At 43.9% G+C, this 24,394-nt stretch overlaps 1 protein-coding gene across 1 annotated transcript in view; it reads right to left on the bottom strand.

The window, feature by feature from the left end:
• The window catches only part of LOC138505007 (protein LDOC1-like), a 62,187-nt gene extending 38,149 nt beyond the window's left edge, over window positions 1-24,038 (bottom strand). Inside the window, exon 1 of the mRNA XM_069625364.1 lies at window positions 23,666-24,038. Within this exon, the coding sequence (XP_069481465.1) occupies window positions 23,666-24,038 (373 nt within the window). The remainder of the gene's footprint in view (window positions 1-23,665) is intronic.
• Window positions 24,039-24,394: the final 356 nt, after the last annotated feature.

The raw sequence follows: 24,394 nt of genomic DNA, 5'->3' as shown, positions 1-24,394 counted from the left end.
TGGAATAAACCAAAAGAATTTTAGGAATAAACCACCAAACATTTTTTATAAGCGTCTGGAATCAGCAATGGAGCACGAAGGGGAGGTAAACATAAAATGTATCTGTTGTAATATGATAACAACCAAGAGACTAGATTTACAGAACAAGGTCTAATTGTTCATTCAAACCAATCAAATGGCTTTTAGTTAGGAATATTAACCACATTTCCTCTTTCACCAGAGTACTTCTACTTGTATTACAGCCAGTTGCAGTGCGTATCTTCTTTAAGACTGTCCATTCTAGATCATCACAGTCATGGTTGTTCGTCAAAAAATGACCGATCATAGGCGCTGCAATGTTTTTATTCCTAATGCAGCTCTTATGTTCAGTAATGCGGGTCTTCACTTTGCGTTTGGTTTGTCCAATATACAATTTAGGACAGGAGCACCAAATGGCATATATCACTCCATTGGTATTACAATTTGTGAAGGCATGCTGTTGCCAAGGTGTTGTAAGTCCTATATCCACAGATGTGGTACGTTTGGTAGATGAACAGCATTTGCACATGCCACACGGGGCATGGCCACGTGGTCTAGCCAGACCCCATTGTTCGGTGATGGTAACCTGGGATTCGGAGTGATTGCTGATGTCATTCCTGGTTATGAGTTCTTTAAGGTTACGTCCACGTTTAAAAGCACATCTAGGTACCGGAATGGGATTGTCGCCGTTAGATAAGAGATGCCAGTTCTTCCTGATTATACTTACAATCTTGTGTGACAAAGCACTGTAAGTGCTCACAAACACTAAACCATCGGGGTCAGATGCAGAAGATTTGTTCTTATACTCTAGCAGGGCTTGTCGGTGGTTATTAGAGGCCCTTTTGAAAGAACGTTTTACAATTTTATGAGGGTAACCTCTTTGGATGAGATTCTCACTTAAAATAGTAGCTTCTTCCCGGAATATATCAGGATTGGTGCTATTCCTCTTCAACCTCAAAAATTGGCCAAAGGGGAGGTTATCACGAAGTGTTTTGGGATGGAAACTATCATACTTTAATAAAGAGTTACGGTCAGTAGTTTTACGAAACGGTTTGACTTGTAACGTGTTGTTACTGTTCACTGCAATCGTAAGATCTAAAAAGTCAATTTTGTGTCTGTCATGATGGATCGTGAACTGCAGAAAAGGGTTAATACCATTGAGCCAATCGAAAAAGGCCAGTAGTTGGTGTTCATCTCCGTGCCAATATGACGTCCCAAGTGAATTGTGTTAATCTCCTTTGTGTCATCAGTATACTGTGGGAAACCCTACAGAACCCTTAGCAAAACCCTGCTTAAAGTCTCCTCCGAGCTGGCCAGGAGAGGGCAGACGCTTCCGGATCCCAATCCTTGTGGTGGTGTACTGCGGGAGGATCACCTGTAATTGTAATTGTAAAGTGCTTATACACAAGTGAAGTGCTTCAAAGCGCTTCAAGGCGGGAAGGGAACAAGAGAATACAGTTGTCATTCTTAGGCCTTGAAGATTCCGAATGATCTAACAACAATAGCTACCATACTAGGCCAAAGGCATATCTACTAGTGAAGTGCTTGAAAAAAAAGGAGAAAAAGGGGAGGTAAGAGGGAGGAACATACAGATCAATAAACTACAGCACCGGCCTGGTGACATTGCAGACTGCTTGGTAGTTGGTCATCCAATGCACATATGAATGAGTATTTCAAGCATGACCAAGTTAGTGAGGGGAGACAGGAGGAGGACCGGACAGACAGACTTGCAAGGCAGACAGACTTGAAAGGCTTAGAACATTCAAGGTCGTGCAAGTGCTCAGAACAGGAAGTGTGAGGGAGAGGGACAAGTGTGCCCAGTCCAGCAAGTGCCTTGGTTAAATGGAGAGTGGTTGCCCCTCTCATGGAGCATAATACAGTAGTGCCAGGCAGAGTGCAGAGGCACGGAGGCAAGTGCAAGACTGGTGGGGTAGCCTGGGACCTGTAGGGATGAGGGGGTGCACCAGGTGACCAGTCGGCGAACTGAGCATGTTGCGGAAGAGAAAGAAGGTGGGAAAGAAGTAAAGATAAACTATGTTAGCGGGGAGAGGGAGAGAGAAAGAGGAAGAAAAGAGGTAGGTCTTGAAGAGTTTCCAGAATTTAAGGAGGTCCGGCTCAAGACAGAGAGAGGTAGGTAGGTTGTTCCAGAGGGAGGCACAAGCAGAGGATAAGCATCTACCCACAAATCTCTGTTTGGAGTTACGGCTCATCCGCAGAGAGTTGGAGGATGCCGGGCGGGGGGCTCTAGAAGGAGAGTATTTGGGAAGAGAGCGTTGTAGATAGTAAGGTCCCCGGTCCCAGAAAGCCTTGTAGACATGCAGAGGGACTTGAACTTGATCCTTGCAGCCACTGGGAGCCACTGGAGTGATTTCAGCGCTAGAGATGTGGTCCCTGGGCTTGAAGCCAAGGATAGGTCTTGCAGTTCTGCTCTAGATAAGTTGAAGAGGTCAGAGAGTAGAAGCTGGCAGATTGATAAAGAGACTGTTGCAGTAGTCCAGTCTGGAGAGAAGCCAGGCTCTGGAGACAGTGAGCCTCTGGGGGAAGGTGAGAAAAGGTAGAGTACAACTGAGGAGGTGCAGCTGGCAGTGAGACTTTTTTTAATATGTCCGAGATGTGAGAAGAGAAGGAGAGAGTAGAGTCAAAGAAGATCCCCAGATTTTTTGACTCACTGATGGGTGCGGGCGCAGGACCAATGGAGGCCGGCCAGAGTGAGAGTGGGAAAGTGGGAGCAGGGGTCCCAATGAGGGCGATCTCTGTCTTGCTGGCATTAAGGCAGAGATCGCTTGCAGAACACCAGGACCGAATTGTGGACAGACAGTCAGGAATGAGCGAAGAGGAGGAAGAGGCCGAGGGTAGCCTGAAAGAGAGTTGTGTGTCACCCGCATAACACTGAAAGTTGGAGGTGATGGCAGAGATATTGTGGGCCAAAGGGGCCATATAGACATTGAAAAACCAGGGGGTTAGATCAAATCCCTGGGGACACCACAAGTAGAGAGAGTGATAGCAGAGAGAAAGGACCCAAGTTCCACCTGGGAAGGATGGTCAGTGAGAAAGGACGCAGGCCACGTCAGGGCCTGATCTCTGATGCCCAGGTTGGTGACATCGCCCAGGATAGAGATGAGATTCAGTGGGAAGAGGCAGAGTATTTCTCCTCTAAAATGGACACTATTAACACCATGACAGAGGAGGTTCTGACTTATTTTCTCTTGTATATATCTCGAACTCCTAGTAAGACTGAAATTGTAAACTCCAAGGTTGTAACCCCACAACATGTTATATCAAAAGAACACTTTCTTTTTTGTAGCCATAAAAATAAACATCTTTCACAATGCCAAAGGTATACGAAAAGGAGTCACAGAAATGTTGCCTTTTTTATACCATCTGTCTCTAATAAGATTAAACCCCATAATCCCTCTTCTAAAAATTTAAGGGAATTAAAACCACCCTTAAAGGGTAAAAGGAGTGGAAAAACCTAATTTCCAAAGGGATTGAGACGAAGAAGGCATGTAGAAGTAAAGGACAGGAACGTAGGCCTCATAGGCTTTGCCAGTGTCAGGCAATTAACATTAAGGACCTCCACCTGAATTCAATTGTCCCAGCTGAGAGCCATAAAAGGCTGCAGCAGGAAGGGTTTGAAGGAAGGAGCAGGAGCAGCTGGAAGGCTGACTGTAGTAGTAGAACGAGAAGATCATGAGGCTGGCAGTTCATGAGGAAGTGTGATTACTTAGGGGGTGCCGGCACGAGAGAAGAGCTGATTTCATCTGCAGGTTCTGAGTTGGACCTGTGTTCACAAACCCTGCATTGCTGTAGCTGCACTGAGAGAGACATGCTTAAGTTAAAGTCTTCCCAGGCGAGCCTAGTAGCTGTGACTATAGAACTGAGATTGTGCTGCAACCCAAGGCTTGTGTGCAGAATCAAGCCGAGGGACAGAGGAGTGAAGGAGACTCACTGTGGTCGGAGTGAAGGAGACTCGCTGTGGTCGAGGCCGGACCGGAGACACCCATGCTGCAGAGCGGTTTGTGTCCCAAGAGTGCCTGAAGTAGTAATAGCAGGAAGAAAAGTTAGTAAGTGGAAGCAGCCCGCAACCACAGTGTTTCCTGCGCAGGTGAGTGAAGCTCTGTACTCTGATTCACTGAGAAACCCTTGACGGTAACTGCAACCAGCTCAATTATAACTCGTGCAGAAGTCGGTCAAAGTTGTTTGTTGCTGTGAAAAGTCTTAACAACAAAGGAAATGTAACACGCAAACAGTTAATGGCAGTTAGAGTGCTTGCGTAAACGAAAAGCTTTCAATTTTCCATTGTTGAACTATCTAACTTTACCAGAGTGGTCGCTTGACTCCAAATAAGATGGAGAACACTGTTCTAAATCACGCAGAAGCTTAAAACTCACTTTCACATATTGTTACAAGAACTATTACATCAAAGAAAGGTTGCGTCTGCAAAATTGTTGTTCCCGACCAGATTCAAAGTATCACTCCATATGAATGAAAGGGAACGCAAGCCCTTACAGTTCTTTGAAGTTAAAAATCATCATCAAAGAGTGGTAGTGTGTACCTAAATCTGTTTCTCTTGTGAAACCTGGAACTTATAACATCCAGAACAAGTAGTCTGTAATTGCAGAAGTTGCTGAAGTAAGGAGAAAAGCAAGTAGAACCGAAGCCAGTAGGTGAACCCTTTCTACGGTGAAACCAGCCTCATTCAAAACTAAACACTTATATTTTGAAGTTGTTAAAGTTCTTAAATCTCCGGTATCCTCAGATACTCAGATACAAGGGTGAAAAGGTCATCCAAAGCTGGAAGAGTAGCAATACAGCTTTGGGGTAGCTACTGGAACCAAGAAGGTGTGCATAAAGCTGGGGAAGGGAGCGGGTGATTGTAAGGAGATTAAGTTAACAATTTGTTAAGCTGAGGCTGTTGAATCTGAGAGAGAAGCAGTCTGCAAGAAAAGGCAGATGATATTGGTATCAGTAAGACAGACAGAAGAGGCCAAGAGGCTGCACTTTTCTTATAACATAGGAAAGAAGAGTGCCTTGACTACCTTTGGAGGTTGAAGAGTCTTATCTTTAAGTTGCTTAACAATCATAAAGTACCAAGTTGAAGAAGAGCTAACAGAACTGTAGTTGACTATAATATTATCAGAGACTGTTGTATTGAAGTAGGTTGAAGCAGTAGCATGCTGTGGAGCAGAGGAGCATGTCTCCACAGTGATAGTAGGAGAAGGGAGTTGTCAAGAGGAAAGCAACAACTTAAGAAGAAGCATCCTGACAGGTTATAATAAAGATGCTGCAGAGGTTACAAACATGTGGACAGTTGTTGAAGAAAAAAAGTGGTACTTTTATGTTTGAACTGTATCAGGTCCATCCTGGAAGGAAGTTATCCAGGATTACCAATGGTGCTGTTTTCTTTGCTGAAATTGGAAGGGGAACTTTTCAACAGGTGGATAAAGAACTGTTACCACTGGATTTTTGTTTGGGTGAACTTTTGTTTCTTTTGGAACTCTAAAGAACTGGTTTAGGACTTTACTTTTCTTTGTGAACAATGGAGAGATTGACTTTGGACATTCCTGGGAAAGGGATTTACTCAGGACAGGTGAAGGCTATCCAAGTCATGGGTTATTTGGTAATTGTTTATTTATGTTGTTTATAATTTACTTTGGATATTTTGTTGTTTAGTGTGAGGGCCAGTTCTGTGTATGCTCGGTGAATTTCCCACAGAACACAGACTAGTTCGGGAACTCCCTGGTAGAGTAGGTTTAGTTATGTTTTCTTTGCTCTTTTTGTTATCAATAAAATGTCTAACATTCAGAAAACCACAACCAGTTGTCCGCCTCGCATTATTGAACCCCCACAATATCCAATGAGCATTACGTTTCAGGTTTACGGCAAAACATTTTTTTTTGCTTCATATCATTTTTATTTGTTAGTGAATCGGTAACACGAAGATTGGTTTTAAGTGGATACCATTGGATAAGGGTACAAGAGCTGTCTGTCCTGAGAAAGGCCTAATGGAGAACTAAGGGGAGATATATTTTGGTCAGACTCTTTGATATACAAGCCAAAACACAGATATGTCAACATGTTTAATTTTTTCTTGTACATTCAGCTGAGGTGTTCAACTAATGGTTTGAGATTTTCACAACTGTAACATAGTTCTGGAGGTATGTAATTGTGGTTCTGCATTAATCGGACTGTCATTCAAGATCGATTGTGATGAATAACTAATTGGCAGTTTGTAGGGTGTTTAACAAGCATGTTTTATACAAACCCATACAAGGATGAATATGAAAGCTCAGAAATGTAAAAAGGGCATGATGTTTTATATCACTCGTTTAACACCTGCACAAATTCTATTGAGAATTTGTTTTGATCAAGGATGGATTATGGTTTTAGCATTTTTGTAATATTCTGAAGAATGTTTATTGATTGAAAAAAATGCATTATTTGTGACAAGAAATAAAAGAAAATCAATAATCAAATAAAGTGTTTTCGACAAATAGAGCTGTGTGCGCATGAGGGTGTTAAGGGATAGAAAGGAGCTTTACTAGCGACTCAAGCAGTTCTCCCACTTAGGTCCTGTGTTTTGCAGATGGATATCATCCAGAGCTGCTAAAAGCACTGACTCTATCCCACGGCCAAAATTAAACCCTGCTTGAAGAAGATGGAGGAGTCAAGACGATTTGATACAACTTTAAAATTTAAATATTAAAAAGATTTCAGCAGTTAGCAGACAGATTGCACTGTGTATGATTATGTTAGGTGTAGTGTTACCATATAGATTTACTTCATACCTTTGATAGTAGAAACTTGCTTATAGGGCTTCTTTTGATAACTGAAATTTGATAACAGAGATTAGAGTGGACTTGGAGCAGCACCATTATTGTATGTTGGCACTTCTACTTTACTGACACTTGTAAAGTTGACATTACCACAGAAAAATGTGCATTACTTTCAAGAACAGTACAAAAATAGAATGTGTACATATTGGTAATGTTGATCTCTTTCTTCATGATTGGTAATTACTGAATAATTAACTAGGAAGAGGAAGAATTCCCCTCATTGAATATAATCATACAATTCGTTTTTTTTTCATACTACATTTTCACCATGGTCATGTATATATATATATATATATATATATATATATATATATATATATATATATATATATATATATATATATATATATATATAATGTCTTTTCTTTATGAATGATCGTACAGTTTGTGTTGCTATATTTTTTATCATTGTAATGCCACACACTTCAGTCACAGCCATGGTATTAGTTAAATAATATATTCCTATGTATTCCTTGTTGATTCGGAAATGTGGCATTGGTGTGGTAAGGTGTGTGTGTGTGTGTGTGTGTGTGGTGTGTGACAGTCAGTGTGTGGGGAGTGTGTGGTGTGATATGTTCTGTTTTAGGGGAGTCTTTTAGGCCTACTGTAGTGATGGCGTTTGTGTGAGAAGGGGATGATGAAGTTGTTTGTGGGATCATGTGTGCTGTTGAGTCTTCTGGTATGCTTATGGCACAGGTTTTGAAGTGTTTTTACCACATGTGGATGATCATACACTATGTGGCTCATGTTCGTGAATGGTGTAACATAAGACACATGCATAAAAGCCTCAGTTTTGGGGTGCCAACATGGAACCAGTAGTTAACCCTGAGGTGAAAAAGATTTCCCCCTCATTCCTGATTAAGCATTCGCCCAATGGAATGACCCAGTATTAATGGAGGTCCTCCTCAAGGTTATTCCTGAGGAGGACAAAGACACAAAGAAGGTTAATTTTTTTTCCTTAGACATAGGTTTCTCTACAGGGGTGATGTCGGCCCGGATGGGACCCATCGCTCCAAATAGTGGAACCATGCAGCCATAGGAGGTTGGTTCTAGAAATTGTCCATGCCCACCTTACAGCTGGACATTTAGGGACTGCAATGACACAGGCCCAACTAGTAAATCGTTTCTATTGGCCTGGGGTTTATGCAGAAGTCACAAACATTATTCTCACTTGTCCCATCTGTCAGAAAACCAGTACACATAGTACCGCACCAGTTCCTTTACAACCACTTCCCATTATTGATCTCCCATTTTCACGAACAGGCATGGACATTGTTGGCCCTCTGGAACCTTCCAAATTAGGGAACAGATATATCTTTGTGATATTAGACTATGCCACCCGATACTCAGAGGTCTTCCCTATGAGGTGAAATACCACACAACAAAGCCTCCAGCACCTTCTTCCCTTTTTGTCTGGAGTAGGTTTTCCCAAGGAAATCCTAACTGACCAGGCAACCACTTTTATGAGCCAGTTCATGGCCAAGGTAAAAGAAGCTCTAAAGATTAAGACCCTTAGAACTTCAGTCTATCGCCCGCAAACTGGTGGGCTAGTACAACAATTTAATAAAACCTTGAAAACTGTGCTTAAAATGTTGGTTGAAGCAGAGGGTAGAAATTGGGATGCCATGATACCCTGGGCATTATTTGCTATTCGAAAGACTCCACAAGCCTCCCTGGGTTTCTCCTATTCAATCTTCTGTATGGGCGAGACCCCAGAGATGTTCTCGATATGTTTAGAGAAACATGGGAAGAATGAGAATAGGGCATGTTACCCTTATCCCAGACTGCCCAGCGTCAAAAAGAACATATGGCCATAGTAGGATCTATAGTTCAATCTCATTTGAATAGATCCCAAGAACGGCAAAAAGCCAATTATGACAGGAACACCATTCCTCATTCCTTTTATATTGGCCAAAAAGTGTTGGTACTCCTTCCCAACTGCAACTATAAAGTATTATAACTGGATAGACGAGCCAAAACACAGATTTGTCACATCAATTGGTTGAAGGAGTGGAGGTAGGACCGAGTTGAAACAACTTCTGTAGTTATGGCCAGTCTCCTGGCTATTGAAGCAGATAGAATTAATGTAATCCCTACTGATCTACCACCTAGTAGGAAATAGGACATACAATCCCTGTTAGACCAGTTTCCAGATGTCTTTGACTATGAACCAGGAAGACTTCAAGGTTATTTTCATTATATCTGTACTCATCATGGTAAAGTTGTCAATCTAAAACCCTATCAGATACGAGAGGCCCGGAGGGAAATAGTCCGACAGAAAGTGGAGCAAATGCTGGCTTCTGATATAACAGAACCATCACAAAGTGCCTGGTGCTCGCCAATAGCCTTAGTAGCAAAACCGTATCAGTCGTGGAGATTCTGTATTGACTTTAGAAAGTTAAAAGCATTATCCCAGTTCGATAACTATCCTATGCCTAGGATAGATGAACTCATTTATCGACTGGGATCTATAAATTTCCTCTCCATGATTGATCTAACTAAGGGCCATTGGCAGGTACCAGGCAATCCATCTGACAGAGGAAAGACAGCGATCTCCACTCCTGTGGGAATATTCCAGTTTAATGTTCTGTCATTTGGTCTCTACAGGGCACCCACTACCTTTCAGAGATTAATGGATCAAGTCCTACAACCATTTTCTGGGTTTTGCAGGGCCTAGTATGATTACATAGCTATTCATAGTAAAACTTTGGAAGAACACATAAGACAGCTCTATGAGGTTACCTGAACTTTGAGGAAGGCTTGGCTTACTGCCAAACCAATAAAATGCCATTTGGCACAATCTGCTTTTAAGTATGTGGGTTTGTTTGTTGGCAATGGACTCCTGCAACCCAAAACCAAGAAAGTTAAAGCAATACAGGAGGGTTGTAGGTAAAAAGATCTAAAACAAAAGGATCGAATGCCTTTTTTTCGACACCAAAAGTGCCGGAAAAAAAAGTTTCAAATGCTTTTTTAAACGTTTTTTTTATTTTTATGGGGAGTTCTCCCCCAACCCCCTGTTTTTCTTTTTAAAAAAACTTTTTTATGCATACTAAACTTAAAAATATATAAATAAATAAATATAAAAGCATTCCATTTTTTTTTTTCAGTTTCGAACAAAAGGGCATTCGATCCTTTGTTTTCAATCCTTTGACTGGACACCGTGCAGGAGACACCAATACCAAAAACTAAATGAGACTTAAGAGTATTTCTCTGCTCGGTGGGGAATTACAGACAGTTCATACCAAATTATTCTTCCATCACTGCTTGCCTTACCAACAAATTAAGAAATGCAGAACCCCAAAGACTTAAATGGGATAAGACCGTCACTGCCAACCTTGTTTCAACACCTTGAAATCTGTCCTGTGTAGTGCCTCGGTGTTAAAAGTATACAATTTTGGCAAATAATTTATTCCTCAAACAAACTCCTCAAAGGTTGGCCCAGGAGACGTTTTGTCCCAGGAATATGAAGGAATAGAACACCCAATAAAGCACATTAGCAGGAAGCTATAACCCAGAGAGAAAAACTATGCATTAATTGAGCTGGAGGCTCTGGCCATAAAGTGGGCTGTGGGGTACTTGAAGTATTATCATACCGGTAGGAAGTTCTGGCTAATAACTGAACACTCACTCCTCATTTGGATGAGTCTATATAAAGATACAAACCCCGGAATGATGTGCTAATTCCTTGATCTCCAACCGTATTACTTCCGTGTCGAACACAGGAACGGTAAGGAGCAGGACAATGTAGACTTTCCGTCCAGTTTTCCGGTTGGAGATGAGGAAACCAGTGACATAATTGGAAAGGTATGTGACAATTCTGAGGATGTCATCCCTTCTCCTCTACGGGGAAACCTTTCCACTGTAGCTAGAGCCGTGCACCCATAGTACAATTTTCCTCCTGGGGGTGGTGCACTGAGGGAGAATCACATGGGGAGGGAATCTCCCTATGGGATTGGGGACAATCATCACCAGAGAATTTCCCTGCTTTGTCATATCCAACTCTCCTCCCAAATCCTCCTCTTCCCTCCCTGAATAGGGCTAATATGTATTGCTATCAGATTAGCCAAACTAGCTTACCTGACAACACTGAAAGATCAGACCATCCAAAGTACCTATGCATGTAGATTTAACGTTGATACTGTGACGATGAAGATGGCTAGGAGTACAAGGATTATGCACGTGAAGCCAAGTGAGCAGTCTAGTTTTCTGAACCCAGCAATTGGCTCAAACAAATACATCAGCCCAACGCATGAGTTCAAAAAGGAAGCCAGAGCCAAGTTCAAGCTGAAATGAATGCGCTGCAGAAACGCGAGCCAGGGAAAGCCGTCCCCTGAAGCGAAATAGCGAGAGGCTTACACAAGGCGAATTGTGAGGAACACAGAACACTCAACCAGAGGGAAGTCTCAGTTGGCACGGATGCTGCAGATGGTGCTGGGCACCCAAACATTACTGGAGACTCCAGGAAGAGTACAGCTGCCCGGGAACCCCCAGTACCACAAAGAGCGATGCAAATAGGTACGTGGGATGCCCAGGAGCTGTGAGAGGTGTAGGGAAGTGCCAGGTTGAGTTAACTGGAGAGAGAGGTTCTGGCACCCTGTAACCAAAGAGAGACGGTTGCGTACTTGGAAGGAAAGTGAACCAAGTATATAAAGAAGCAACGGTGCAAGTCTGGGTCCCACACCTAAGAGAAAGGGGGTCTGGGACCCAAGAGAAAGAGAGGGTCTGGACCTGGAAGAAAATAAGATACAGTTGTATATTTGGCAGGAGAGTGAACCAAACAAATACAACGCAACCGTTCAAGTCTGGGACCAGCGCTAAAAAGCAAGAGTGTCTGGGACCCTGGAGAAAGGGAGGGTCTAGGACCCCGAAACAAAAGATAGAGAGTTGTGCATTTGGCAGGAGAGTTAACCAAGTAGATACAACACAACCATGTGAGTCTGGGACTCGTACCCATATGTGAAGGCAAAGTTTGAAGTGAAGAGGGTCTGGGATGCAAATAGGAGAAAAGAGACATCACAAGTGAAAACACTTGCTTGGCAGGAAACCATGCTAAGTTAGTAGGATACAGGAACTGGGAAGGCAAGCAACAGTTCCTTGTGAGTTATTCAGAGAAGAATAAGTCTAGGGGAAAGGAACACAACCCTAGTTTTTAGAATTCTGTATTTTGGAACATTATTTTGCATCACTTTATTACCAGTGAGGCTGGGGACTTTTCTGTTGTCCGAGGGCGCAAAGAACACTTTCTACTTTAAGGAAAAGTCCTCCTTACACAGTTATGTTAGATTGTTAGTGCTAGGGACAGTAGTTGGCTTCTGGACATGACAGTGACAGATTTTTTAGTTTCGGACTTCCTGACAATTTCACTGGTTTTCTTTTAGGCAGGAAAACCCCTCTTAGCTCTGGGGATTGAGAAACATTTTTCTAACCCTCTTATTATTAATAAATGTCTTTATCCAAAATATGCCACCATTGTGTCCGAGACTTACTTCTGCACCCTTACACCAGTTAATGTTCCCCACCAACACATTTAAGGTTTCCGATTAATGCTCTAGCATGGCATGTTTTAGTCCTTTTCAATTTCTTGCCACAGGTGAAATTTGGCAAGCAGTGAAATTGTTCATTTACTGGCAAGATGGCTGTGGTGTACTTTCGACTTGTGGTCATGTTGCTTATCAAGCTTTTTTCCAGAGCTGACACCTATGTTGTGGCTTTGTTTTGGCATTGATACTGTAACAAATGTACCAAGGTATTGTTAGTTAACCCTGCTTTAGTGGCGTGTGATTTGTTTTTTACACATAAATAAATGGTTAACTTTTTCCCACTATCTCAAATAGTTACCTTTCTCAGCACATTCTCATTTGATCCACTTTTTCACATATTTTTAATTGGTTCACTTTTTTCGCACATTCTCAGTTATTTCAATTGCCAAAAATTGCATCTTTAATGTCTTTGACATGTCTGCAGTTCTGAGTTGGTTCCTGTGGCAGGTCAGGTATATGTCTGTATCAGAGGGGCCAAGGGATCTCTCTCAACTTATGCCACCATTGTGGTTAGATGGTATATAAAGGCAATGGCAGAGCCAGACCTACACCATAGATGATGTCGGGGAGTTGATGAGGGCCCCTGTCCCTGCTACCCCTGTGTGGAGATGTGTCTGAACATTGGTACCACTTTCTCTACTCTGGTGCCTAGCACCCTCTATCTGCCTTGCCATACTTCTCCTTCATTTACAGAGCGTCTCCAAGATGGTGAGTGGCCCGAACCCAGGTAAGGCAAGCCCACACGGAAACAAAAGCTAATGAGTGAGACTACAGGACCCAGCATGCTATGCTATATGTCTCCCGACTATGATGACGGTGGCGTTGCTGAAGAGGAGGGCATGCGCCGACCCCGGCATGAGCCCCAGAGCAAATCGCAGGTGAACTGGTGGAAAATGACAGTACCTGTGGTACCAAAGTCCCATGGAGCACATCAGCAGTTGGAGGAAGAGCTTTCCAATTTTGGGTGGAGGCTGTAGAAAACAATACTCTCCAACCTGACCTAGTGGGAGAAAGAACGCAACGCTAGTCCTCCCAGAAGAAGGAGGAACTGAAATAGCTTCAGTGCGACCAGGACTGGACATTCAAAGGGAGGGGAGGATCTAGCTAATAAGATGAGCCCCGAAGACAGGCACAAGAAGGGGAGGGTTATAAAAGCCTAGGGAAGAAAGGAAGCAGTGTCGGCTGTGTGAATGTGTGCGAATAGGTGTTTAGTTCACTGAGCAATATCAGAGGAGCTAGTGCTGGGACTCGGGAGGTTGAGTAGGTGCTATGTGATCTGAGGAGACAGTTCAGGGGCACTGGGGGAAGGGGAAGAGTCTTGTTACACACCAGCATGGACATTTTCTTTAACTGCTGGGTAGCCTATTTACTTGCATTTTGAGCCCAGCCAGCATGGACATTTTTTGTTTTACACTGGCATGATGCACACTCTCAAGTCGGGATACTACATGGTGCAGCCAGTATGGACCCATTTTCTTACAATGACATGACATATTTACTGGCATTATGGGTAAAGCCAACATAATGAGTGTTCTAATGTGGGGATATTGGCCTACATTGGTGCAGCATGTATGGATATGTTTTCATGCACTAACAGCATTTTTACAGGTATGATGGTCAAAAACATCATGAACATGATGAGTGTGCTGAAGTGAGGAAACAGGCATACATTGTTAGAGTCAGTAAGGGCATGATTCCAACCAGTACATAGCATTTTACTAGCTTTATGGGCAAAGCCAACATGATGAGTATTCTTACATGGTACCGGCCTACATTGGTGAAGCCAGTATGAAAATGTGTTTTGCATTGGCACAACACTGGCCAATACTTTGGGAACAGGCATCATGAAACTGCGTTGGAATGTGCTCCTGTGCACTGTTCATGATCAGACCTCTATTGGACGTTTTTCTGCCTTACCCCACAAAACCTCAAAATTCTCCTTGGTTGATTGGGGCTCCCTCACTCTGGCAAGGCGCTTGCTCCCAATTATGCAACATGTTTTCACCCCTCCAATTAAAATAATTCACCAGCCTCCATTTCCCATAAATGTAATGTGGTGCCAGCTTACATTCATTTGATTATTTATGTATGTATGTATGTATGTATGTATGTATGTATGTATGTATGTATTTATTTATTTATTTATTTATTTATTTATCGATTTATTGATTGATTGTTCAATTGTTAGGTACTTATACAGAAAGCAAATTCTGTTTCAAAGCACCCAGAGGGCAACAGGGAGGAGACAGGGGATGATAGACAAAGTACTTACAACACTGTTAAATAATTAAATACAACAATATAAGAAGAGACAATGGGGGGGGGAGACAAACCTACAATGCCTTGTGAATGTTCAGAACATGCAAGTGCAGAGGGGATAGGGTATGGTATAGGTGATGTGGTGCTCATGGAGAGAAGCAGGTGAAATGCTATGAAGAAAGGTAAGTGCAAGCCTCCAGTGGTGGAGGGTGAGCCGAGGAAAGTGCAGAAGATAGACAGCAGCTGATATGATAAGATATGGGGGATTTAGGGCCCTGAGGATACATAAGGGCCCTGCACACCAATGAAGCTACTGTGCGATTAGCAGGGGAGAGAGGGAGCGACGGAAGAGGTAAAGATTAAGGTCTTGAGGCTTTTCTGTAGCTTAAGGAGGTCCTGCTCAAGACGAAGAGTGAGGGGGAGGCTGTTCCATAGATGGGAGCCCGCTGAGGAAACCGATCAACCACCTGCCCTCTGTTTAGCAAACCGCTTTACACACAGGGAGTTGGTTCCAGAGGAGCGCAGGTATCTGTATGGGGGATATTTAGTCAGAAACAGTTGTAGATAGAGTGGTCCCCAGCCCCAGACAGCCTTGTGGATGATGCAGTGGGATTTTAATTTAATCTGTGCTGCGATCGGGAGTGAGTGAAGTCTTTGGAGGGCAGGAGAGATGAGACCCCTGGGCTTGAGGCCAAGGATAAGTCTTGCTGCCCTGTTCTGGATTAGCTAGAGGGGTCTCAGAGTGGACAAAGGTCGATTAAGGAGGAGGTTATTGCAATAGTCAAGCCTAGAGAGACCCAGAGCCCGGGTAACATTGAGTCTCCGGGGAAGGTGAGGAATGGAAGAATTCCTTTCAGAAGGAAATGCTATACGTGGGACTTCTTGGCAACGTCCTGAGTATGAGGGAGGAGGAAGAAAGAGGAGTCTAAGATGACTCAGAGCTTTCTGGCTTCCGAAGAGGGAGCAGGGGGAGAGCCCATGGAAGAAGGCCAGAGTGAAGGAAAGAAGTAGGGTGCTGGGGTCCCAATAGGGAGGATCTCTGTTTTGCTGGCATTGAGGAAGGGATCATTAGAAGTACACCAGGCCTGGGTGGCTGAGAGGCAGTCAGGGATGATGGAGGGTTCAAGGGCATCTGTAGGAAGTTTGAAGAACAGTTGTGTATCATCAGCATAGGACTGGAAGTTGGGGGAGAAGGAGGAAATGAGGCATGTCAGCAGCGTAAGGAAGATGTTAAAGAGCCAAGGCGATATAATGGAGCCCTGGGCGATGCCACAGGTGGAGAGGGAAGTAGGGGAGGAGAAGTTGCCCAGTATGACTTTGGAAGAGCGGTCAGTTAGGAAGGAGGTAAGCCAGTCCAGTGCCCACTTCGGGATACAAAGGGTGTCATGGAGACTTATTATGAGCATGAAGTGGTTAACTGTGTCAATTGCAGAAGGGAGATCAAAGAGGATGAGGACAGCAGGGGAGTTGGAATCAAGGGATTGATTCCAACCTATACCTCTCAGAGACCTCAGAACATTATAGAGTAGAGGAGCAGTCGAAAGCCTCAGCAGGAAGTCCCACCCCCCTACCGCGTGTATGTTGGAAGCCTGAAACTGCACCATGCTTGACACCAGTAGTTATGACTTGACCGCCATGAGTATTCGAGAAAAGGTATCCATTAAGAAAGCCATACCAGATGTATGCCCGAAGGGATGACACTCTCTTGGAAGAGGCCCCCGAATGAATATGAAAACAAGAGAAAGAGAAGCTGGTGATGTCACAAGAAGTGAGAGTGATGCACTAAGAAGATAAGTTGAAGGAGATGTATGGACCTTGTAGAAACGAATGACAAAATAAGGAATCAAGTGAACGATCCTATGCGGAAAGGAAGATTGCATGTGTGTGTGTGTGATGCACTTCAGAAAATGCAACCCGTTCAGTGAATGTACAGATGGAGCAGCGTAAGGAGACTAAGTAATCATAGAAGTTAGCTATACGCTGTGAATAGACTGCAGGCGAAGCCGCCATTGTATAGTGTCTGGACATCGGTGTCACAAATTTTAGTAAGTTCAAAACTATGGAGAAAGAAGAATCGAGAGCTGTGTGTCCCAACAAAGAATTAGCTGTAGATCCCAGACTTGAAATGTGAAGCCGTTTGGGCTGGTTTCAAAGCTGGAGCAAGCCAAGGCTGGTTAGCTATCCTTGAAGAACAAAAACCGTGAGTTGCTGAATCATCTCTTGTTAAAGTGCAAAGAAAGAACACCATGAGTGCCAAGTTTATTAATTTAAGACAATTAATTGCTGAAAAATGGGCCGAGTTATGGTCTCCTGTCACGTGGACTAAGGATGAAAACAGGAGTTGGGCATGCAGACCAGAACTATGATAAGTGTGTGCCCGTACTCCCTTATATTCCCAGAGACGAGAATAGATTGCAAGACCAAGTTCAAAGGTAAATCTTCATGGCAGGAGGCACGGGCAATGAGAGATGTTGGGCTAACTGGGTGGGAAAGCAAAGTCAGGTCCACCTCCCGGCACCTGGGTGTGAGCTTACGTGCTACTAAGGAGCTGAATGTTCCAGACATGGCATGAGCGTGTCAACCAGTTACAGAGGGCCATATAATGAAGGGCCTTCTAGTTTAATAGCCAATATCATTCTGTTTACTTAATAAGTGTTGAGGATGACTTGCACTAGAGGCAGGCTTAAATTGTCCACCTAACAATAGATGTCCTATCACAACCCGACCCCATATAGAAAGTATACTTAGATATTCCCCCTGAGCCAACCACTATCCCTTGTAGGCTTTACTTATTTGCTGTGTAGGATGACGTCACTTATGACAAATTTTTAGTACATAAGTGTGTTTTTATGTAAAATGTATTGAGAGCTTGTGCAAATGTCCGTCGATGTCCATTGTAACTCTGTTTTAGACAATTGATATTAAAACAGTCCAATTGGTCTTTGCCAACTTCCTGAGTCGGTCTGATTATTTGGTGTAACAGTTACTCTGCATCCTATCCTTTGCATGACATGTTACTGATTAAGGACCATGTGTTCAATAAGTCATATTCATCATATGCAGAGTTTAAAGGTGAGAACAAACACATGTAAAATGCAGGGTAGGTAGAGGAAACAAGAAGTTGGATGCAGAGACAGAAAAGGTAGAGAAGGGAAACCACAGCCTATGGCCTAGGGGCTGTATACAAAGTGCTCTCCATGATAATAACTTTACTTCTTTCTTTTGTCTATGGCACTTTCCATATCTGTCCATTCCCTTACTTTCTGCCCTCAGTCATTCTACCCTTTTGTCATTCGTTCATTCGTTCCTTCCTTCCTTTGCTAGACTTGTTCTTTCTGCCCTCCTGTACTACATTATTTCCTTCCTTCCTTCCTTCCTTCCTTCCTTCCTTCCTTCCTTCCTTCCTTCCTTCCTTCCTTCCTTCCTTCCTTCCTTCCTTCCTTCCTTCCTTCCTTCCTTCCTTCCTTCCTTCCTTCCTTCCTTCCTTCCTTCCTTCCTTCCTTCCTTTCTTCCTTCCTTCCTTCCTTCCTTCCTTCCTTCCTTCCTCTTACTTTATTGTTTCTTTCCTCTAACCTTCAGTTCTTCACATCTTCCTTTCTTCCTCTACTTCCACACCTTGTCTTGATGTTATGGTCATTCTTTCTTTAGTTTGATTTATTTTGCGCCTTTGTATCTTGTTTTTCTTTCTGTCCTTCCTTCATTCGTTCCTTCCATTATGGCTTTACTGTTCATTCTTTCACCTATTATTTTTCACTTTTTTCTTCTATCATTTAATCTTTTCGTTTGATCCTGTATTTTCCACTTTTAATCACGTTTTGTCCTGCGCGTCTTTATCTCTTAATTCATATGTATGTCTTTCTTCTTCACTTCCTCTCTGTGTGTTCCCTTTATTCCAAAACACTTTCCTTCCGCTCCATTAGTTACGTTTCTGCTGCCATTTTCGCGTTCAATATTGCATTTGCTTACTCTACCCGTCTATTTAAGGAGTCACCCCTATCCTCCCAACCCCTCCCCCCCACTTAATTCTGCTGTCCCCCCCACAGCTGTCTGCTCCTGTGTCCGCCGGTGATGGGCTATTGTACACTGTGGGTGGGGGCTGCCTTGTTTTCACACCTGTCTATGCTTTTCAGTCCGCCTGGCTGAAACATTAACACCTTCCTCGAGAAATCCTACACCGCAGCGAAGTCAAGGCTCCTGGTCCCCACTAAACCGCTTCCAGATGCTGGGGATTAATGCCTCTTTGCCTGTCGCTGGGAACTGCCTCGCCCACTCCATCATTAACTTCCTGGTTATTTATTTATGTCGCGTGGTGATATTATTAAGCATTGCAACGTTATGTTTCTGCAGGAGAGGGGACAGAACGATCGACTGCCACCTGAACGAAGCTATTACGCAATAACGCTCATTTTGGGAGGCTGTAACAAGTGCTGTTAACAGCAGAGGCTCAGAGCAGAGCAGAAGAGAGGATTACTTACCCGGCTAATCTTAATGACTGAGCCCTACAATGTATTTATTTATTTTTTACATTTATAAAGCACACACAGCAGCCCTCGGCCATCGTGGTCGCTGTTACAAGCATGGCTTACTTAGTTACTTAGTTATTTTAGCAGAACTTACTTTTGAGGCAACCACTCTCAAAACATGAAGCAAATAGCAACTTTGCTCCCCAGTTGTGCCCCTCTCGCCCCAATGCTTGCATGTATAGACCTCTACCTACCCACAATCCCTTTCATTAAGTAGTCTCCACTTGGATCATGGGCCCGCATTGGAGAGAGGAGAGAAGTAAATACTGTGGCGAAGAAGAGTAGGACTAGGATTTATGATGAGTAGTGGTAAGTAATCCTATACTACCGCCATGTCCCCTTTCTCGCGTACAGGAGGGGCTTATCATGAAAACACAGACCAGCAAGGAGGCTGCACAGCACCAAGCACCTTTATTTCACACATCTGGTGAAAGAGCTTCAACGAATGCCTGAGCTCAGAACACTTTTTTTTCACAAGTGCAGGATGGATGGCCCTCGACAATGACTCTAAAGTGCTCTGTGAAACTGTTTGGGTCTGCTGGAGTGACTGCTTTACACATGTCTTCCAGTGATCTTCCACACACGTTAACACAGGATGTGGACAGACCCGTTGTTGACAGAGGCGTAAACAGGGTAGAGCCTGAGCGGGCCAGGCCCACCCAAAATCTGTAAATGCCCACTCAGCAGCACTGCATGGGCATTTACAGATGTTAGTGTCACTGCAGTGGGCCCAACTACATTAGCTTCAGGCCTCACCTGTTGGACAATCCTGGCTACTGGCTACGCCTCTGGTTGTTGATCAGGGAATCTGAGAGTAGATGGTATCTCCCCTGACTTTTCATCTACAGAGTTAATCTCTAAGCAGATCCACTTACTGAGAGACAGGACAAAGGCTTTTCTTTCCTGCTCCTGGGGACCCAAACATCACCCAAAAACTATCCGACCTATTCAAGGAAGAAGTTTTTTCCTGCTATGCCAATACTGTCCTACAAACATCCAGATGGTGCCCTAGTTTCTACACAGGGTTCTGGATTGAAGGCTGGAAGTATCACAGCCTGATGGCTATAAAAACCTAATACCCTGGGAAGGAAAGAAGAGGTCACATTTTACAATTGTGGCTTCTGGAAAATCTGTTTGAAAAAGGTGGAAGACCACAGGGCCCCTATCTCACTCAACTTTCTGGTCAGTGTGATTGGTACCAGAAAACACATTTTAAGGGTGAGAAACGTAGGATTAATCTCCCGAAGACGCTCAAAGGGACAAAACTGCAGGGCCATAAGGACCAGAGGCTGGTCACGAGGGTCAAACCCTGCAGAGTCTACTGGTCAGGAGAGAAGGAAGCTTTATAGTGGCAGTTTACCAGAGGCTCCTATTCTGATAAACCAACCTAAGATTCTTTGGGTAGATACTGGCAGACTCTTAGAGGACCCATTGTGGAGGAACTGCACAGCCACAGGGCCACAGGTAAATTAGAATCAATTGGATGAATGCCCTTCCCAGCTTCACCAATCAAAAGCATTTCTACCTTCTGCGGTGGGCAGTCCAGGAAGAGGGGAAAAATTAGCCATCTTGGTGAAAGAGTCAATAGTTACAAGGATACAAGAACAGCCTTGCGAGACTGGTAAGTCCACAATAAAGTCGGTTGTGACGTGATTCCATGGATGAGTGGGAATGACATCTTGTTGCAACAAGCCCACCAGTCTGTGAGTATTATATTTGCTTCGGGTACACACGGCACACGTCTGTATGTACTGTTTGACATCTTTAAAGAGATTGGGCCAGTAGAATGCCCTTTTAACTAGTTCTAGAGTACCGGCCAGTCCTCTATGACCTGCTGTCTCGTGATCGTGACACCAAGATAGTACTTTCTTCTGTAACTCTTTAGAAGGCACCCACAGCTGTCGCCCCTTAAACAACAACCCATCTGTTTTGAATAAACCATTGGGTTCTTGATGATTGACCGTGGCTTCTTTGAACTGTTGTAGAAAGGAAGAAAGGTAACTAATGACCTTGTTCCGTGGAAACATCTTTTCTGGAGCACTGGTGGGCAACCTGGAACTGTAGGTTGTTCTGGAGAGCGCATCCGCCAAAGTATTTTGACTACCGGGAATGTAGGTAATCAGGAAATCATATTGAGAGAAGAAATGTGCCCAATGGGCCTGTCTTGAGTTAATACAGTCCATAGATTGCAACACCTGTAGGTTTGTATGATTGGTCCTTATGATGAAAGGGTGACTGTTACCCTGAAGTAGGTGCCTCCATTCTTCACATGCCTTTTTCATAGCCAGGAGTTCTCTTTCTATGACAGAATAGTTGCGCTGGCTTTCAGAAAGCGTTTTAGACAGATAGGCCACCGGATGTTTTATGCCTTGATATTCTTGCAGCTCTACCTGTCTTTGTTTTTTGTATTTCTTATGCCCGAGTCTGCTACGTGTCACCAAGGGCATACCGAAGCTCTTTGTTTACAGTAATTTAGGTGCATGACAGAACTGCTCTTTAAGACGACAAAAACTATCTTCTGCTTGTGCATTCCAGGCAAATGGCATAGAGGCTTTCTTTAGCAGATTGGTTATGGGCAGAACAATTTTGGAAAACCCAGAAATGAAACACAGGTAAAAATGTGCTAGTCCCAAGAACTGCTGTACCTCCTTTACGGCGGTAGGAGCCAGCCATTGAAGTATAGCGTCTACCTTGCTCTTGTCCATCAGCACCCCTTGAGGAGAAAGAATAAATCCCAGATAAGGAACGGAAGAGACCCCAACAAGACACTTCTCCCTCTCAGCCAAAAGGTGGTTACTTTTGAGTCTGGATATCACTTCAGTAAGATGCTTTGCATGGTCAAGCATATTACTGGAAAACACTAAGATATCGTCGAGGTATATGAAGACTGAGATGAACAAGAGATCTGAGAAGATGCGGTCCATAAATCTTTGGAACACTGCTGGAGCATTTACGAGCCCAAAAGGCATCACATGATACTCAAAGAGGCCGAACAGCGTTCTAAACGCAGTCTTCCATTCATCTCCCATTCTGATTCTGAGCAAGTGTTAAGCGTTTCGTAAGTCCAGTTTGGAGAAAACAGAAGCACCTTGGACGGCTGCTAGTATATCTGGAATCAAAGGCATGGTGTAACGGTCTTTTTTAGTTACTTTATTAAGGCCTCTATAGTCAATGCAAGGTTGTGAATCCGTGGAATCCTGTTTAGGAACAAAAAAACGTGGAGCTCCTGCAGGTGATTTGGACGGCCTAATGAGACCATTACATAGATTGTCGTCCAGGTATTTCCTAAGTACGTCCTCCTCTTTACTGGATAATGCAAACATTCTGCCAAAGGTTACCAATGCGTTCGGAACCAGGTCTATGGAACAGTCCTCTGGCCTATGGGGAGGCAATTCCAAGGGAGTAGTGTCAGCGAATACTGCATCAAAATCCTCGAGAATCTGTGGGATTGAATGAACACCTACCGTAGTGTTTAGCGTGCTGGAAGTTGTTTAACTGTCTGATATTGTACATCCTGGAAACAGTGTTTTTGGCAATAAGTAGAACTGAAGTCTAGACGATTGGATGTCCAATCAATGTATGGATTGTGTTGACGTAGCCAAGTAATTCCCAAGATGAGAGGAAAGTGCGCAGCTCGGATAATGTCGAACGTTATGTTTTCAGAGTGTTGGTGGATGGTGAGTAGTAGTGGTTCCGTGGATTGAGTGATTAATCCAGAGCTCAAAGATTTTCCATCCACACCCTCAACTTTCTGACCTTCCTGTCGATCAATGCGTTTGACTCCAACCTTATTAACCCATAGGGTGTCTGCAAGGTTTCCTGCGGCTCAACAGTCAAGTTGAGCCAATGTCTCAATCTGGTTTTCCCCAATGGTAACTTGTACGGAAACAACCATAAGGCGAGAGTCTCCGGAAGTATCGGCTGAGCCAATCGACATTGAAAAATAGGGACTATTAACTACCCCTTTGCATCACGTCTCTTCTAGGATTGAGGGTGTTCGTTTTCCGACTGCTTACTGGATAACTGTGTGCAATTCCTTACAGAATGTTGATCAGATCCACAATAAGCACATAGCCCCTGGTCCCTCATTCTCTTCCTCTCTTCTGGAGTAAGGGAGCGGCGTGTTGCGCCTATTGGCATCGGTTATTCTGTCCGTTTAGGCGTAGCAGGTGGAGGAGAGGGGTTGCTGGGGAAATAAAGGCTGAGTCCGACGTCTCTCTTGTCTTCTTTCTTGCATTCTGAATTCTATTTGAAGAGCAGCTGTCATCAAATCAACTAGAGATTCAGGACGGGGAGAGTGGGCCAATTCGTCTTTTAAATCCTCTCTAATGCCACGCCGGAATAAGATGATCTGTAACTGTTCCGACCAGCCTGTTTCGAAGGCCAGTCTTTTAAATAAAGAAATGTAAGAAAGCACGTCAGTCTGTCCCTGACGAAAATCTAGCAGGTCTCCCTGCTGCCATGGCAATCTCGGGTCTCTCGAAGTTACTTTTGAGAAGATCTAAAAAAGCCCCATAGTCCTGGAGCACTGGGTCTGCACCGGTTACCAGGGGGGTAGCCCAGGCCAAAGCATTTCCTGAGATATTCGAAATCATGAAGCCCACCTTTGCATGATCCGAGGCAAAAGTGCGAGACCTGAAAGTGAAGTACACCTTGCAAGCGTCCAGAAATTCCCTTAATTTCTTAGGCGACCCTTCAAACTTGCCCAAAGAAAGAGCCATGGGAGGTAAGTCTGTGGATGGTGGTTCCCGGGCTGTTACCATCTGTTTTAACAGGGCATTCTCAGCCTTAATGGTTTGCATCTCCAGGGACAAATTCTGGTCCGCGGCCACCAATTCCTGTACTTGCTCAGGGGTAGCCATTGTAGGTAAAGGGCGTTGCAAACTGTCAGATTCTGTATTCAGAATGTCTGTAGTGCCCAAAGTACTCTCTTCTTCTTCCCCCTCCTCACCCGTGTTACAATGGTCGTTGTCCTCTGGGCTGAGGGACCTCCGTGATCTGTAGTCCTTCTCTTTGTGGGGCATACATGTCTCACACGAGAGGAATCCACAGTGAAGGCTGGAGGTAAGCACCCCACTGTGACCCTGTTCCCAGGAGGGACAATGAGGGGAAAAAAGCTGTTGGCTGCAGAAAAAAACCCCTGCTGATGGCACCGGGATCCTCCTGGAAACTGGGCTCCATGTGAAGGGAGCGAGTAGTGTAAAGCGCCAAAGAGAAT

Source organism: Ambystoma mexicanum, chromosome 11 (assembly GCF_040938575.1).
Source record: "Ambystoma mexicanum isolate Mex_15411 chromosome 11, UKY_AmexF1_1, whole genome shotgun sequence".
Classification (NCBI taxonomy): Eukaryota; Metazoa; Chordata; class Amphibia; order Caudata; family Ambystomatidae; genus Ambystoma; species Ambystoma mexicanum.
This window is presented reverse-complemented; position numbering and strand designations above follow the sequence as displayed.